Genomic DNA, 16,275 nt, shown 5'->3' on the forward strand with positions numbered 1-16,275 from the left:
CAGGGGCTCTTCACCCTCTCTGCTCCTGGAGTGGGTACTGCAAGGAGGATAGGAACAGAGCTGTCCTGAGCTGCAAGGCTCTTTTTGCTCCCACTCCTGTGAGAATGGCTTCAGATTGCTGAGAGCAGGAGAGGGCAGAAGGGCCCTCCTGTATCCAATGCCAAAGTTCCCTGCTGCTGGGACAGGATGTCCACTTCTCCGTGGAAGTGTCTAACAGGACCATTGATAAGAAGGCTGTGCATCTGCTGGAGAAGCTTCATCTCCTTCTCAAAGATAACCAAGTTAAGCACTGTACCACATGCAACCACAATGCAGTCTGACCTAACAGGCACAGACACTCCAGCTCCAAGGACAGAAAACCATTTCCAGACTCTATCCTTCACTTGGAGAGAAGTATGTTTAGTTCCCAAATGTGTGAAGAGTTAACCGAATAACCAAGTGTCACCAGCTTGATTTACTGTTAGTGGGGGTCCATATGGGGATCCTATTCATATTACCGGGATGCAAATTCAAAGCCTAGCTGGGACCATGTAGCTATTAAAAAGACGGGGCCTGGGTAGTCTTGAACACTACAATCCCAGGCTGAGACTAGACTGAACTCATCATAATCATTTGTTCCAGCCTCGGTGCCTGATGCACAGTCCAAGAGGGCACTGGGAGAAAGTCATCTGCTGAGGCAGACAGCATGCTGAAGGATGAAGCCTCCCCCAGTACGTACTTTGGACAGGAGGAGATCAGCATTTGCAAAGCCCAGCTCACTATTGAGGTAAAAGGATTGGCCAGTCACTCTGTTACTGCAACAGCAAGAACACACTGACTCCCATGGCCACAAGCAGAAGCAGTTTTGTTGGTCTGAGAGGCTCAGAGGTGATCTTTTCCACCATGGAACTAAACTAAGGGACCTCTGGATGTGTGTTGAGAGAGAATCGGCTAGGCCGCATTGCCATGTACAACCTTTCCAGAAAGCCCGTTCTAACCTCCTCCACCCCTAGAAGCCTCTCACTTATTCTTTAACTCCAGATCATTTACTTCTCTTCGCCACTCCCAAAGAGTGCAGTGCATTACCAGACAACCATAGCACAGATTGGCTTCCTAGTCCTTTGGCGGAGTGTGTAATGGCAGTCACAGACAGGACTGATTTATAGAGACAGGAGGAACGGCTAAGGGCAAACTGACTCTCCCTGAGCAGAGCAACTTATTCTACAATAGGCACAACCCAGAGCTAGAGACCATTGCACTGAAGACAGGCTGCATTTCTTATTGCTTTATAGCCCCCAAGAGTGAACAGGCTACAAGGCTGGCATTACTGGCAATGCGAGGCAGGGAAGACCAGGCAGAAACCACTGTAGTTGAAAGTCCATCACCTGTTTTTTTTTTTTGTTGTTGTTTTTTTTAACTAAGAATTGATGTCTTGGATTCCACTAATATCACAGGAAAGAGACAAGCTAAGGAAGAAAAATTGCAACAAATGTTTAATACAGAAAGACAAACTCAGTACATGGCATTTGGGAAAAGCCTCAGCCCCACTGACAGAGCAGTGGAAGAGGAACCACATATGGGTAACACTAAAGCATCACTGGGGGCATGGAGATGAAACAGATACATGTCATCAAAAGATGGAGGAGATGTTTACTGCATTAAGCTGTGCATGTTCTCTCTGAGGAACTGGAAGGAGCTGTTTTTCAGCATGGGACAGGGACCAAGTTCCAGCTGCTTGGACAACTGAGTTAAACTGTTTGTTCAGCCAAGGCTTGTAAGTAATGCTTACAGGGGCATTTCAAGCCATCTCTCAGAGGCAGCTGTGTGGGTGTTCGCAATGGCCAGCAGTAGAGCAAATCCCTCCTGCTTCTCTGCTGGGGTAAGAGAGAAGCTTACTTCCTTGGTTTGCAGAAAGCTCCCATCCTAGGAGTGCAAGAGGCTCTCTCCCCCACATGGCTAGGTATTAATTTGTCTCACACAGTGCTACATTCCTTGGGGTATAGTGTAACTACATACCCACCTCTACAAGACAGTGGTCTTAGCTCTGCTGGTGGCAGTGCCCTTGGCCCAGCTGCCAGATTTTCCAGCTCTTCAGAGGCCCCTGTAACCAGTTTCATCTCGAGTTCAACCAAAAGGAGAGAAATACAGAGGAAGAAAGCAAACCATAACTGAGCTCCTTATAAGTGTCCGTGTCTTTATTGGGCTGATTTGGTCTTGGAAGAGGTCTTTACACAGCCACAGGCAGTTCAGAAAACCATAGAGCCCTCCTAAAGCATGTGGTGGAATCATCCTCCTCTTGCCCTTTTTCCAAAAGGTTTTTACTAAATGTCTATCTCTGGCTTTGCAGATAATCCCCAAACATGAATGGGAGATCCCAAGAAGTGGGGGACAGGTTACAGGTACATCCTTGAGAGTTTTCACTCCTTTTGCCTTAACTTCCCCTCCCTTACAGCCCTCAGTCCTTCCCCAATGCTCTGATATCAGAACTCTGTCCCTTTCTTCTTACTCCATATTGGTGCCTGTCAAATGCATCTCCAGACCCCGAGAACTATGAGCAAAGCAAATAACTGCACTGCCTAGATTGTCTCCTCCTGCATAGCAGATTGGGCTCTGTACAGCCTGGCAGCATGCTGCGCTTACCCATCCCCTTTCACCCCACCCAGACAGGGCCCGGAAGACTCATCGTGCATCTTGACTGTAGCCAGAATCTGAAGGGCTACAGAAGCATCAACACTGTGGCTGCTAGATCCCAGCGTACAGCAGGTGCTACTACCCTGAGCTCCGGCCCCAAGGTGGGTTCGCTCCAGGGAGGGGAGTTTATGTTGGATGGTGGAGCTACACAGGAGTCAGCAACATTCACTCTAATTCAAGGCACATTTAAGCCATGTTAAATGTTGTCTTATTACATTTGCAGCCTAATACCCATCTAGCCCAACATTCCCTGAGTCCAGGCAAAACCATCCCAGCTAGGCACTGATTTCTCACTGTACCTTCATACTATGCCCATCCCCATGGCATCAGGGTGCCTCAGCTATCAAGGAGAAAAAAAGAGCATCAGCCTGGGATTTTAAGGGGAAGATTCTGCATCTCCCTAGAACTGCACTCTAGTGCTCACAGGGCTAGGGAGTTGTTGAACTAGCAGATAACAAATTCCTCTATTCCTTTCCCATGATTCAGAGGGAAGCGAGGGCATCACTCCATACATTCTCAGGCTGGCAGCAGAAAATGTACCCTTCATGAGTCCAGTCCAGCCTCATGAAGGTAGAAAAAACCCTTCCTCCTTCACAGAACAAAGCCACCATGTGAACCTAGTGACATTTTATTGTCCTTTCTGCCCTGTAGGGCAGCCCTAGAGCCAAGTCCAAGGGGGCAAGACACATTTACAAGATCAAGATGCAGCTTCTCATTGTCCCAGGAAACAAATCAAGGGTGGCAGTGTTGGCAATTGCCAGAGAAGACCAGCAAGTCACACTTTGCATTTGCAAAGTTCTTCCAGGTTGAAAAAGCTCTTCCCTCAAACACCAACCCCACTGTTCTCCCTATATTCAGGCAATGACCAGATGCACCAGAAAGGCAGCTGTTAAGAGACCCTGGCCGCAGAAGCATTAAAGTTCACTCTGCGTGAAGTCCTTAATTTTGTCCATGTTGTGATCTACTGCACCAGTGAGAAACTGAACCCAGCCTTCCTCTGATGGGGGACACACATGGCTTCCCCTGCAGAAAAGGGAGAGGCATTAGAATGACTTTGAGGTACTGTATATCTAGGCACCTCCAGACTACAGAGTGCCAGGTACCACAAGACTATGTCACGAAGAGCTAGACTACCACAGGATTATAAAGGAAAAGTCTTTGCAGCCTCAGAGTGCCCTTGTCATGGAGGGAGCTATCTGTACCTTCTGCCTACCCCCAGCAGGGAGAAGTCTTTTGACAACACCCTACATACACACCCACCCTTTGCCTCACCAATCTGGCAGGTTTAGCTTGGATATCAGGAAAAACTTCCTAACTATCAGGGTGGTTAAGGACTAGAATAAATTGCCTAGGGAGGTTGTGGAATCTCCATCATTGGAGATTTTTAAGAGTGGGTTAGACAAACACCGGCAGGGATGGTCTAGACAATACTTAGTCCTGCCATGAGTGCAGGGGACTGGACTAGATGACCTCTCGAGGTCCCTTCCAGTTCTATGATTCTTTGTTGCATGCTGGTTTCTGCGTGTGTGGCGGTGGGAGAGAGTATGGGGAAAACAATCTGTCACCTCTACCCTCACCATGCTCACTCCTCACTGATTTCCAACAATCTATGCACCCGCCTTCCCATCTAGTGCCCTGCATCCCCACCCCCTACAGGGAGGGGTCTCTGCCACACTTTATATCCACAATTCAAGAAGGATATTGATAAATTGGACATGGTTCAGAGAAAAGCCAAGAGAATAATTAAAGGATTAGAAAACATGCCTCGTACTGACTGAGCTCCTTCAGTCTTCCTTTAGCTTACCAAAAAGGCAAAAGGGTGACTTGATCTGTCTGTAAGTAAGTACCAACATGGGAAGCAAATATTTAATAATGGGTTCTCTAGTCTAGTAAAGGTATAACATGAGCCAATGGTTGGATGTTGAAGCTAGACAAATTCAGACTGGAAATATGGTATAAATTAACAATGGGGATAATTAACCATTGGAACAATTTATCCAGGGTTGGGGTGGATTCTCCATCGCTGTCTATTTTTGTTTTCAGGGTCTGGTCTAGTTCAAAAGGAATTATTGTGGGGCAGATCTCTGGCCACTGTTATACAGAACGTCAGACTAGATTATCACAATGGACCCTTCTGGTCTTCGACTCTATGAAGCCCCCATATCATCTCTCCCCACAGCCATCGGTCCCTTTGTTGCAATCAGGGACTCCCAAAGGTACACATTTGCTCTCCACACACCTTCTGAGGAGCCCAGGCTGAGTCACCTCTGGCACAGCTTCTCTAACAACATCCAGAAAGAGGGCAACTATAACCCCCTCTCGCCCCTCCCCCTCCCAAAACACACTGAGCTCAGGAAGGCCCACATGCCATACTCACTTTGTAATTTCTAGGACTTTCTTTAATATAGAGGCCAGTTTGGCAGCCTAAAAGGAAGCAAAAGGGAAAACAATTGAGCCAATGTGGCAAGCACAGTCCCAGCACTGCTGTGGGGAGTCGAGGACACATGCAGGAATCCTCTATCGTAGGAGACATCCTAGCATAGCCAGGGGTAGGAAGAGACACCTCTATACCCAGCATGAGAGGTGACCATCTAAAGCTGTTGTGGGGAGCTACCCCCCGCCTAGTGCTGCCATGGAGGAGAAGCTACTCCCCACAACAGAGGTAGCTATGGGTCTCTGCTCCCTCAGGCAGTGGCATCCAGGCACCTCTATGGGTCACACAGCTATGACAGGATGGCAGTATCAGCACACACCATGTACTCTCTCCTTCCTGGTGGGCTCAAGACTTTGTGAGAGAAGGAAGAGAACAGCACGGACAAACTTACTTAGGAAGCCAAGTGGGTGTGACCCAACAGAAAACAGACAGTCTTCATACCCAACAACTTGCCACTGGGCCAGGGGACAATTACCAACTGCCCTTAGAGACACTAGCTCCCACTTTTATTTCCCCTGTTCCCTGCAGGAGCCAGGCTGATGCCCTTTGCTCATGAGCTGGGGAGTGGTAGGTACTTACATTGAGTCGCACAGCCAGCTGGTTCATGGGTGGATACATGCTCAGTGCCAGTTCATCAACACTAGGGCAGAAGACAGATTTCAGTATGAGAGGGGGGCCTAGCAGTCAGCCCAGCCAGTGGATGGGTAAAGGCTACGCCTGCCACCAAACACATTAACTGTGGGAGCGAGTCAGGCTCTGCACAGCTCAGCAGGAAACCAACATCAGCTGTAACTAGCAAATAGAGTCTCATTTCTGTCTCAGTCCTCAGTGACCACCCATCCCCCATCACAACTATCCCTGGCCCAGTCATAGCAACTCTCCTACAGACTATTCCAGGCCCCCACTCTCACAAGGGCCCCATTCCCCTCATGAGTGCAAAAGGAAACCCTTGCATAATGCAGTTCCCTGACCTAGCCAGCCTACAAGGACTGCCCTAGCATAGATAGCATTGAGAGGGGAAAGAGACTGACTCACCTCGGGCTGATCTCATTGGTGATGTCTGCAAGATCATCTAGCTGAGCCACATGTTCTGGGGTGTCTGCTTTGCCATGAACCTTCACTGCACCCAAGAGCTTCTTCAGGCAGGCTTTGGAGGCCTTCATCAGCCCCATGCAGGGGCCAAGTAGCTTTCGGTCAGCCTCAGACCAGTACGTGTCCCTATTGCCCCGAGAGCCTAGCTCCTCATCCTCCATGATGTCACTGTAGGGGTCCTGATCTTCCCCCTGAGCCTGAGGACACATATATTGGAAAGCAAGAGCCCCCACCACCTGTCCCCATAGTGCCCCTGAGGGAAGGGGTAAGTACTACATAGAGTCTGCTTAAGTAGTTTGCAGGGTTTCCCTGCAATGTCTTCAGGACTGGAGTCAGACACCTGAGACCTTTTCTCCTTCGGGAATTGGCTTAAAAAAAAAAAATCAACTCCTCAGACATACCTGGCCACTGATCAGCAACAGCCTAGCAGGCAGTCCCTGCTCCAACCCTACACCAGCAAACAAACCCATGCGAAGAAAAAACAAGGCACTGGTTTCACAGAAGCCACATATTAAGTAGCGGAATTAGGCTGAGATTTGGACACTCAACAAGATCCATGCATTGCATGACTCTGGTTTGTGTCAAAAATCAAGATATAGGAGCCATGACCACCTGGATAAATGTCATGGATTTACAGGATATGTGCTACACCCCAGCTTTTAAACAGTCTCTTGTTGGTATTCCTTCAGCATGACAGACCCTCAGGGGGTCCTTCCTGTCCACAGGGGTAGGCCATACAGCCTCAACACTCCTGAGACTCAGTATCTGGGCTCCAACATTCCAGTTTCACAATGTGAGCTCTGCCCAGGAAGTTCACTGCAAAAGACTCCTGTCAAAGACTTGTTACCCTCTTCAGAGATCCATGCACTACACTTGCAGTGACATTAGGCAGCCTTTATAAAAACAGAGTATGGCTTTTAGTCAATTGAAACACAGCATCAGGAAGTCCTTAGATTACACAGAGAGGCACACGTGAAGACACAGTCCACACCGGACAAAGCCCTTTCTAGGAACCATCTTGGTTTTCTCTCTCTCTCTCTCTTTGTGCCCCTCTCAAGCCAGCTCTTATCCTAGTCTCCTGTCACTTGTCTTCTGCCTGCAAACTATGCTGAGTTTACATGTTTTCCCATGGATAGGTGTCAATTGTTCAGCCCTGGGGGGTTCCCATTGTCCTTCCAGACTCTCCATTGATATGGGTCCGTTTCAGCCAGTCTCTAAGGACCCAATCATACTAAACCAGACAGTTAGGTGATACACACATCTGCTTTGCTTCAGGAGCATTTTAACCCTTTGTCACACTGGGTAACAATCAATAATCAAGTAAGTCATTGCCATGTATATCAGTCATAAAAAATGTTTCAGAATTCCCAGTTCATCACAGTAGAAAACCACGGCTCAGTTTCACTACAGCATCACTGCAGGAAACCCCCCAACAGTGGGCTCTGTCCCCAGCAAAAATAAAGGGACTTCCTCACCTGCTCCATTTCCTCCACCGCATCCCTGACCACACCCACATAGGTGGACATGGCTGACAGGACTGCTGCCTGGTTATCTGCACATATAAGTCAAAGAGAGAAGGATGAAAGGGAACTGTATGGATCTTACCAGCTCCCCAGCATCCACCACACTCCTCTGGGTCACTGGATCAGTCACTTCCACAGAACTGCAGGGTCACCATGCAGGTGACCCCACCTGGCTCCTGAGCTTGTAATGGGCTCTAGGAACGGCATCATTTCTGCTGCAGGAGCTAGGCTCCAAGATACCAGCTGTAGTGTTCCCCTTTAGTAGGTTCAGGGACTGTCGATTTCTGAAGTCCACTCCTTGGATCCATGTCACTCACCTTGTGGCAGATGGGAAATCTGCTCACATGCCTCCCATATGCTACCAGTTGATATAAGCTGCTCCTGAGACAAACTGAAAAAGAAGAGAGTCCCTCAGGGTGCTGGAACCTATAAACTTTGACAAAGGGATACCCTGTACTTAGCAAGAGGCAGGAAATATGGAGCTCCAAGAATCAGGCCAAGAATCTGTGCTGAGGACAACCTACTCCAAATTGCATGAGTTGCCCGGCAACACAAATATTCCCCCCACCTCCTTCACAAGAGTCCTACCTCTCCCAGGCCCCCCTCCCTGTCACACACAGAGCTACATTTAATCCTCTGTGCAGGGGGGCACGCTCCCAGTTGGTTACTGTTTTGGGATGAGAGGGTATGCATGGGGTTTTCATTTTCTTTCCCCATTTACTTAACCTAGCAGCATTTAACGGGGGCACTGCTGGGTAAGTGTTACCTCTGCAGTGAAGTACTGAGAATCACGTCTGTGAGCTGGATCATTCCTTCCAACACCTCGGCAGCGGCATCTCGCACCATCTTCCGCAGAGTGGTACCTAGATGAGATTGAGCAAGGAATGATGCAGCCTGATACTATCACAGTGAAAGGCAGCTTGTCCCTCCTCCAAACACAGACAAGGTCAAACAGGCAGCTGCTCCTACGCTCTCTCACACACATACACACAGATGTGCCTTCTGTATAAAGGCCCAAGCACCTCTGCCTCCTAAATGAGTCTTCTGCTCCCCATCCTCACTTTCCTATAGCACTTTTGAACAAGGATCTCAACACACTTAAACAAGAATTAAGATGCACTGCTCCCTATATCAGCCCAATTTATAGATAGAGAACCTGAGGCACAGCAAAAGGGGATTGAAATACTCAAGGCCATACTGCACGTCTGTAACAGTGCTGAGGATGGGAGTCCCTTTGCCTTTGCCTGCCACAACTTGCTCCCATGTGAATGTCAACTTTCCTTTCTGAGGGGAAGGAGAAGTGGCACAAACCTGCACTCACTGCCTCACCTTGGTCCTTGGGAAGCCAGTAATACACTGTGGCTGCTGCCAGGACAGCATTCTGGACACCATCGCTCAGTTTCTGACAGTCCTGAAAACAGTGGATAAAAAGGATCAGGAATAAAAGGGGTGACAGAGCAATCCCATTAAAATCCACCAGCTCCATCTGAAGGCAGTTCACTTTCTTACACACTGTTGTTCTCAGCTGGAGACTCTGTCAATTGGAGGACAGGCAAGAAGCCAGCTGGGGATAATGGGGGAAGAAGGTGAAGGACCAGAGTCCAACACACTTAAAATTATTTTGAAATGTAACAATAGAGTAAGGACCAGCCTGGTGCTCAGCTGTCTAATGCCACATCATACTCTAGGCATCAGATTGCCTTGGGGTGGGCAGAAGACTTTCGCATATTGGTAAATTGGTATGGTCAACTTGGGGGTGGGGGAGGAGAGCTTGTACTATTGTCTTGAACTATGTGGCTCTTTTCTCATAAATACCTGAGTTGAAACCTTCCACAGCCAATGAGCTGCTCCCTCAGCTCTGACAATTCTCTATGCACCAAGACTGGGAAGTCGTGCCATTCTAAAGAAGAGTGAAAGGGTGCAACTACATCCCACAAACGTCAATGATAAGAACCATTTGTTTTATTTTTTAACCCAAACTAACTTTGTCCTAGTTCAAGGGAGCAAGACACAGGAAGGGACTGCAATGTGGGAGAAACCTTGAGATTCTCCTTGACATGGGGCATGCACCCACCTCTGCAGAAGGCAGCGGAGGCCTTGAGAATGCCAGACTCAACTTCGTAGCTTCCTGGGATGTCGCTTTGAACGTCTGACCTAGAGAACAATTCAGTGGAGTCAGGCCATTAGGTACTGTCTCAGGCAAAGGGGGAGATACCAGGCGACAGTCAGTCGTACAGCCCCTTTTCCTCCATCTGCTCCATTTGTTAGATGAAGCCTACAGCAGTTCCCAGTTAGGAAACTCAGCTTAAGGAGACATGGCGGCAATTCAGAGGAACACAAACTGTTGAACTGATCAGACGAAGCTCCATCTAGCCCAGTCTCCTGTCTCCAGTGGGATCAACTACTTTACAAGAAGGGGTAAGAAACTCTATAATGTTTGTAAGGATACTTACGAAATTAAAGAATTAAAGAAAATAATATATTTGCTAGTAAGTAAGAAAATGACTTACTCAACAAATAAATGAAGAGTGTGAAAATAATAAGCTATGAGACTAGAACGTAGAATGGGAAAAATATACTGTTCAAAAAGTAACTAAAACAATAAAAACTACAGTAATGTGACAAAAAAATGTCTTAAAAGAAACAATAGCAAACCTTCCTACTGTTCTGTTGGTAAGCAAGGAGGGGAAGTAAGCAAGGAAGGAATGCAGCAGTGATAAACTGCTTCAGCCTGGGTGTTTGCTAAAACTAGCAAGTTAGCTGAAGGGTATAAGGAGAGCCATGAATCTGAACGTTCTTTATCAGATCTGATCCAATCATGCTGAGGAGAACCAGGGAGAGAGGAATATTCTCTGATCTGATCCATCTTTGAGTATAATTGATCCTAAGATTATGGATGTGTGTTGTTGTATTGGATGTCACAAACTACTTATTATTTAGGCATTTTAACTATATTTAAAGAAATTGTGTATATACCATTTGGGCTTTGGACTTAATAAAATAATGTCTGGTTAGTTAATGTCTGGTGGTGCCCTGTATTATCAATGTTTATAAATCATAGTTCAAACAATGTTGAATCTTCTTTTAAATCCTACCAGGTGCTTTTCCTGAGTGAATTCCACACATAGAGTTATGCACTATACAAAAAAAGTCTCTCTCTTCAGTTTTAAATGTGTTGCCTTTCATTACTGAGCATCCCTTATTCAGAAAGTGTGGGTAGGAGCACCTAATTCACCTTCTCGAACCCAATTCGTTGTTTGGAACACGTTTATCAGGTCCCCTCTTATATATTTCCATAACTAAACAGTCCTATTACTTTAATTCATTTCATATGGCAATCTCTCCGGGTCATTCTTGCCACCTATCTTTGAATCCCCTCTATTGCTTTGCTGCTATACCTCTTTAGAGATGGGGTGACTAGCACTGACACAGTACTGCTCAGGAAGCACCATATGTTCAGTCTCATTTTTTGTGTCATCCCGTGTGGGTTCCAACTTTTTGTTTATCTTTTCTGACCACCGATACAGACTGTACAGAGCTTTTTATGGAGCTGTCCAAAACGAGGCCCACATCTTTTTCCTGACTAGCCACAGTTCACTTGAAATCTGATTTATTATTCCTTAAAACATGCATAACATTGTCCTTGTCAAAAAGAACAGGAGTACTTGTGGCACCTTAGAGACTAACAAATTTATTTCAGCATGAGCTTTCGTGAGCTACAGCTCACTTCTTCGGATGCATAGAATGCAACACAGAGACAGGACACACACCTTTTATGGGTCATCTTAATGATCACTTCAAAAGGCTTTTTTTTCTCCTGCTGACGATAGCTCTTCTCAATTGATTAGACTCTTCCTGTTGGTATGCATACTTCCACCTTTTCATCTTCTCTGTATGTATAATATCTCCAGACCGTGTATTCCATTCTATGCATCCGAAGAAGTGAGCTGTAGCTCACGAAAGCTCATGCTGAAATAAATTTGTTAGTCTCTAAGGTGCCACAAGTACTCCTGTTCTTTTTGCAGATACAGACTAACACAGCTGCTACTCTGAAAATTGTCCTTGTCAACACTGACTTTTCTTGTTATCGTACTACCAATTACCCAGTGTTACCCATTCACTTAGCTTTGTTAGAGCCTACTGAAGTCATTCAAAGTCTTTTCTGATCTTGCCTAATCTACAAATTTTGCCACCATACTGCTCACTCCCTTTTTCAGATCATTTAAAAAAAATTATATATATCTATATCTATATCTCTCAACTACCATTCCTAGTACTGAACCTTGGGGCACCCGTTGCTACTCTTCTCGTCTCTTAGCCATTGTTCAGTCCATGACAGTACTTTCCCTCTCACTCTATGATTACGTTGTTCATTTAAAAGCTTCATGAGGGATTTTGGCAAAGGATTTTCAAAGATATAACTTGTTTACTGGTTTTTACCTATTACTGAGGTAATGAACATTTACCTAGCGTGTCCCAGAAGCGCTGCTGCTCGAAGGTCTCGTTGCTCTCCCGCGACTCCCCTTCTGCAAAGACACCAGCGCAGCATCTCAGAAAGGCGCCGGAGCCCGCCGCCCACCTCCGCGACTCCCGGGCCACGGCGCCCCGCCCCAGGTCCCCCGGAGCCGCCAAGCCCGGCCAGAGGCTCCCCTCCCGCGACCCCTGAATACCGCCGCGCGGCCGCACCTCGGATCCGAGACAGCGCCGCCCGCAGCGCTTCGCGGAGGTACCGCAGCGGCTCCAGCGCCCGCGCCGGCCCCACAGCCCCCGGCTCCGGCTCCATCCGCTCCGTCACAGCTGGCGCTGCGCTCGCTCAAGCGATCTGCGCATGCTCACGAGCCACGCAGGAAGACAGCGCCCTCGCTCGCCGCCTGCTCCAAAGGGCACGCGGCGCAGTATTACGGCAGCGGGTTAAAAGGGCTGCACGGGGACGGAGCCCGAGGGCCCAAAAGTTGGCAAAAATCGGCCGAGAACTGAAGTGGGTGACGGTCCGGACACCATGACTTCCTGCCTCGCACGGACCCCAGTCGGTACTGCACCAGCACGACTTCCGCTCTCACCCGGAACCCCGACGAGAAGGGCCGAGACCGTTTCCGCGCTTGCCAAAGCCGCTTAAAACAAGCCAACTTGCCTTGTAATTTCTGAGAGTTGCTTGTTGCTTCTGATTTTCGGCTTCCTGCTTTAAGTGGCCTATTGATTGTTGCTTGTTTTGGCTTCCAACGGAGCGGCTGCGCTTTTTTAATCATTTCCCACCAGAGCGCATGATTGGCTGCCAGTTGCAGGAGCCCTCTGATTAAAGAAAGGATCTGGAGACTGACAGTCCGCAGGGCCAATGGAAAGAGGCCAACACTCCAGGCCAGCCTCATTGACAGGGCCTACAGGCCAGTGAGGGAAGTGATTCAGGGAACCAAGCCCCCAGAAATGGGAGGACCCACTCTTAGGCCTGGTCCACACTATGCGTTTAAACTGATTTTAGCAGCATTAAACCAATTTAACGGCGCACCCATCCACACTATATCGATATAAAGGAGGTTTTAAATTGGTTTCTGTACTCCTGCCCAACGAGAGAAGTAGCGCTAAAATCAGTATTACCATATCAGATTAGGATTAGTGTGGCTGCAAATCCACAGTATGGGCCTCCAGGCGGTATCCCACAGTGCACCACCGTGACCACTCTGGACAGCAATCTTGTTAGGCCTGAATAAAGATATAGCAGACAAAACCAGGTATGCCAACCTCACCAAAGTCAGGCTAACAGATTTTTGGGTAATTCCTGAGTGGAAAATGCTGAAAAAGCAGCATGTCTCACAAAGCGCTGGGAAAAAGTGAGATAAGAGAGAAGCTGCATTCTTGGCATAGTGCCAGATGTGCTGTGTTAGGAGCAGCCCCTTTGAAGAACTGATAAGAACTCTAGCTTCCCCGTCTCCTCGTTTTCACTCCCTGGTTTTGTTCTTTGTATGTTTTTAACTCCCCTACATTTCTAACTTTAGGTATGTATGTATACTAAAGGTGTCTAGTTTCTAGTTGTTAAATGAAGGGGGCGGGTTGCTCAAGTGAATAATTTGACACGGAAGTCTATATAGGCTTATACTAAGATGTAAAGGGGGGGGGCTGGTTCTCTCTGGAGACGAGCTGCTCTCTATTGATGCGTGCACTTGTCAATAAAGAGCTTTTGATCAACAGTGCCTGATGGATGGCAAAAATCATTGTCTGCGTGGTGGTTCTTGGGTATAATGTTCGCCACTCTATTCCTTCCTTCTGGGAAAACAACGGCGGACAGTCATTTTCGCACCCTTTTTCCCTGGATTTGCCCTGGCAGACGCCATTAGCTGCATACCTATGGAGGCCCATTCAGCTTTTTTTTTTTTTTTTTTTTTACTGTCACTGGATGTGTACTTGGATGCCACTGACAGATGGCGTTACTGAACGCTACACAGCAGCTATTCGATTTTGCTTTTGCATGATAGCAGAGACGGTTATCAGTCGTTCTGTACTTGTTCTGCTGCCATTGTAATATTGGCAATAATGGATTGACAACGGTTATTGTTCATTCTCTGTACTGTCTTCTGCTTTATCATGGTTGCCCCTGGCTGGAGGTTGGCGGAGCACAAAAAGGCAAAAATTGGGAATGACTCCCTGAGTCAATCCCTCCTTTATGGTATCTTAAAAATAGTCAGTCTCTCCTAGGAATAAGCCAAGTGTTATCTTAGGGAGAAACCAGTGTATGAAGAGCATCATGTTGTTCCATGTCAGATTCCCACAGAACAAGTGACGAGCTGCATGCCATTCACGGGTTGCCCCTGCAACTAACCCGACCCGTTGTCTTCCCTCTTCCCCAAACCTTCCTGAGCTACCGTGGCAGTGTCCCCTCCCCGATTTGTGTCATTGATAATTATAAATGAATGTTAGGAATTAAGAAACAGTGGATTTGGTAGGTGAGATAAAATGAGGGGGAGGCTGCCTCCTGCTGCGTTATGACAGCCAGGGGAGAACATTTAAAACGGTGCGGGTTAGAGAGCCCAGCATCCGCTTTGCTATGATAGTCCAGGCAGTACAGAATCTTTTCTTTTCACATGTGAAGGGAGGGCTTGATGGAGCTCTAGCCCCAGTTGCTATGTATGAGGATGTGTTACCAGGCTTTCTGTACCGTCTACTGGAATTGACCAGGAATTCATTCCTATTTTTACCCAGGCCACCCCCGGCCAGCCTTCAACTGAGGGCCAGCCAGGAGCACTCATGGGCTGATGGTGACAACGGATGCAGTCATATTGTACCATTCTGCCACCGGGGAGGGGAGAGAGCCGGATTACTGCTCTCACTGGCTTGCAGCATCGGTTCTACCACCAGCATTCATCTTCTCTCTTTTTCAACAGTGCCTGATGGATGGCAAAAATCATTGTCTGCGTGGTGGTTCTTGGGTATAATGTTCGCCACTCTATTCCTTCCTTCTGGGAAAACAACGGCGGACAGTCATTTTCGCACCCTTTTTCCCTGGATTTGCCCTGGCAGACGCCATTAGCTGCATACCTATGGAGGCCCATTCAGCTTTTTTTTTTTTTTTTTTTTTACTGTCACTGGATGTGTACTTGGATGCCACTGACAGATGGCGTTACTGAACGCTACACAGCAGCTATTCGATTTTGCTTTTGCATGATAGCAGAGACGGTTATCAGTCGTTCTGTACTTGTTCTGCTGCCATTGTAATATTGGCAATAATGGATTGACAACGGTTATTGTTCATTCTCTGTACTGTCTTCTGCTTTATCATGGTTGCCCCTGGCTGGAGGTTGGCGGAGCACAAAAAGGCAAAAATTGGGAATGACTCCCTGAGTCAATCCCTCCTTTATGGTATCTTAAAAATAGTCAGTCTCTCCTAGGAATAAGCCAAGTGTTATCTTAGGGAGAAACCAGTGTATGAAGAGCATCATGTTGTTCCATGTCAGATTCCCACAGAACAAGTGACGAGCTGCATGCCATTCACGGGTTGCCCCTGCAACTAACCCGACCCGTTGTCTTCCCTCTTCCCCAAACCTTCCTGAGCTACCGTGGCAGTGTCCCCTCCCCGATTTGTGTCATTGATAATTATAAATGAATGTTAGGAATTAAGAAACAGTGGATTTGGTAGGTGAGATAAAATGAGGGGGAGGCTGCCTCCTGCTGCGTTATGACAGCCAGGGGAGAACATTTAAAACGGTGCGGGTTAGAGAGCCCAGCATCCGCTTTGCTATGATAGTCCAGGCAGTACAGAATCTTTTCTTTTCACATGTGAAGGGAGGGCTTGATGGAGCTCTAGCCCCAGTTGCTATGTATGAGGATGTGTTACCAGGCTTTCTGTACCGTCTACTGGAATTGACCAGGAATTCATTCCTATTTTTACCCAGGCCACCCCCGGCCAGCCTTCAACTGAGGGCCAGCCAGGAGCACTCATGGGCTGATGGTGACAACGGATGCAGTCATATTGTACCATTCTGCCACCGGGGAGGGGAGAGAGCCGGATTACTGCTCTCACTGGCTTGCAGCATCGGTTCTACCACCAGCATTCATCTTCTCTCTTTT

At 47.5% G+C, this 16,275-nt stretch overlaps 1 protein-coding gene across 3 annotated transcripts; it reads right to left on the reverse strand.

Moving 5' to 3' along the window:
- Positions 1-1,446: 1,446 nt before the first annotated feature.
- Positions 1,447-13,007, reverse strand: CCNDBP1 (cyclin D1 binding protein 1). 3 transcript variants are annotated; one of them, XM_075072135.1, is made up of 12 exons: positions 12,851-13,007; positions 12,186-12,245; positions 9,794-9,873; positions 9,049-9,130; positions 8,486-8,582; positions 8,037-8,110; positions 7,672-7,748; positions 6,140-6,393; positions 5,684-5,744; positions 5,048-5,094; positions 2,714-3,693; positions 1,447-2,598 (listed from the first exon to the last, which is right to left on the reverse strand). In XM_075072135.1, exons 1-11 carry the CDS (start codon positions 12,963-12,965, stop codon positions 3,585-3,587), a joined length of 1,056 nt encoding a protein of 351 aa, XP_074928236.1. In that variant the 5' UTR covers positions 12,966-13,007; the 3' UTR covers positions 1,447-2,598; positions 2,714-3,584. The 3 variants fall into 3 exon arrangements, with proteins under 3 accessions (XP_074928236.1, XP_032651482.1, XP_074928237.1); XM_032795591.2 differs by having other exon boundaries at positions 12,406-12,970; XM_075072136.1 differs by lacking the exons at positions 12,186-12,245; positions 12,851-13,007 and adding an exon at positions 12,406-12,715.
- Positions 13,008-16,275: the final 3,268 nt, after the last annotated feature.

Source organism: Chelonoidis abingdonii, chromosome 14 (assembly GCF_003597395.2).
Source record: "Chelonoidis abingdonii isolate Lonesome George chromosome 14, CheloAbing_2.0, whole genome shotgun sequence".
Classification (NCBI taxonomy): domain Eukaryota; kingdom Metazoa; phylum Chordata; order Testudines; family Testudinidae; genus Chelonoidis; species Chelonoidis abingdonii.

Bases quoted from the DNA above. Each gene is read 5' to 3' on its own strand.
- CCNDBP1 (XM_075072135.1), bottom strand. From the start codon at position 12,965: ATGATTAAAAAAGCGCAGCCGCTCCGTTGGAAGCCAAAACAAGCAACA. The intron at 9,131-9,793 runs GTGGGTGCATGC...CACTGTTTTCAG, and splicing joins CTCCGCTGCCTTCTGCAGAG to GACTGTCAGAAACTGAGCGA. The intron at 5,745-6,139 runs GTGAGTCAGTCT...CTTCTGCCCTAG, and splicing joins ACCAATGAGATCAGCCCGAG to TGTTGATGAACTGGCACTGA.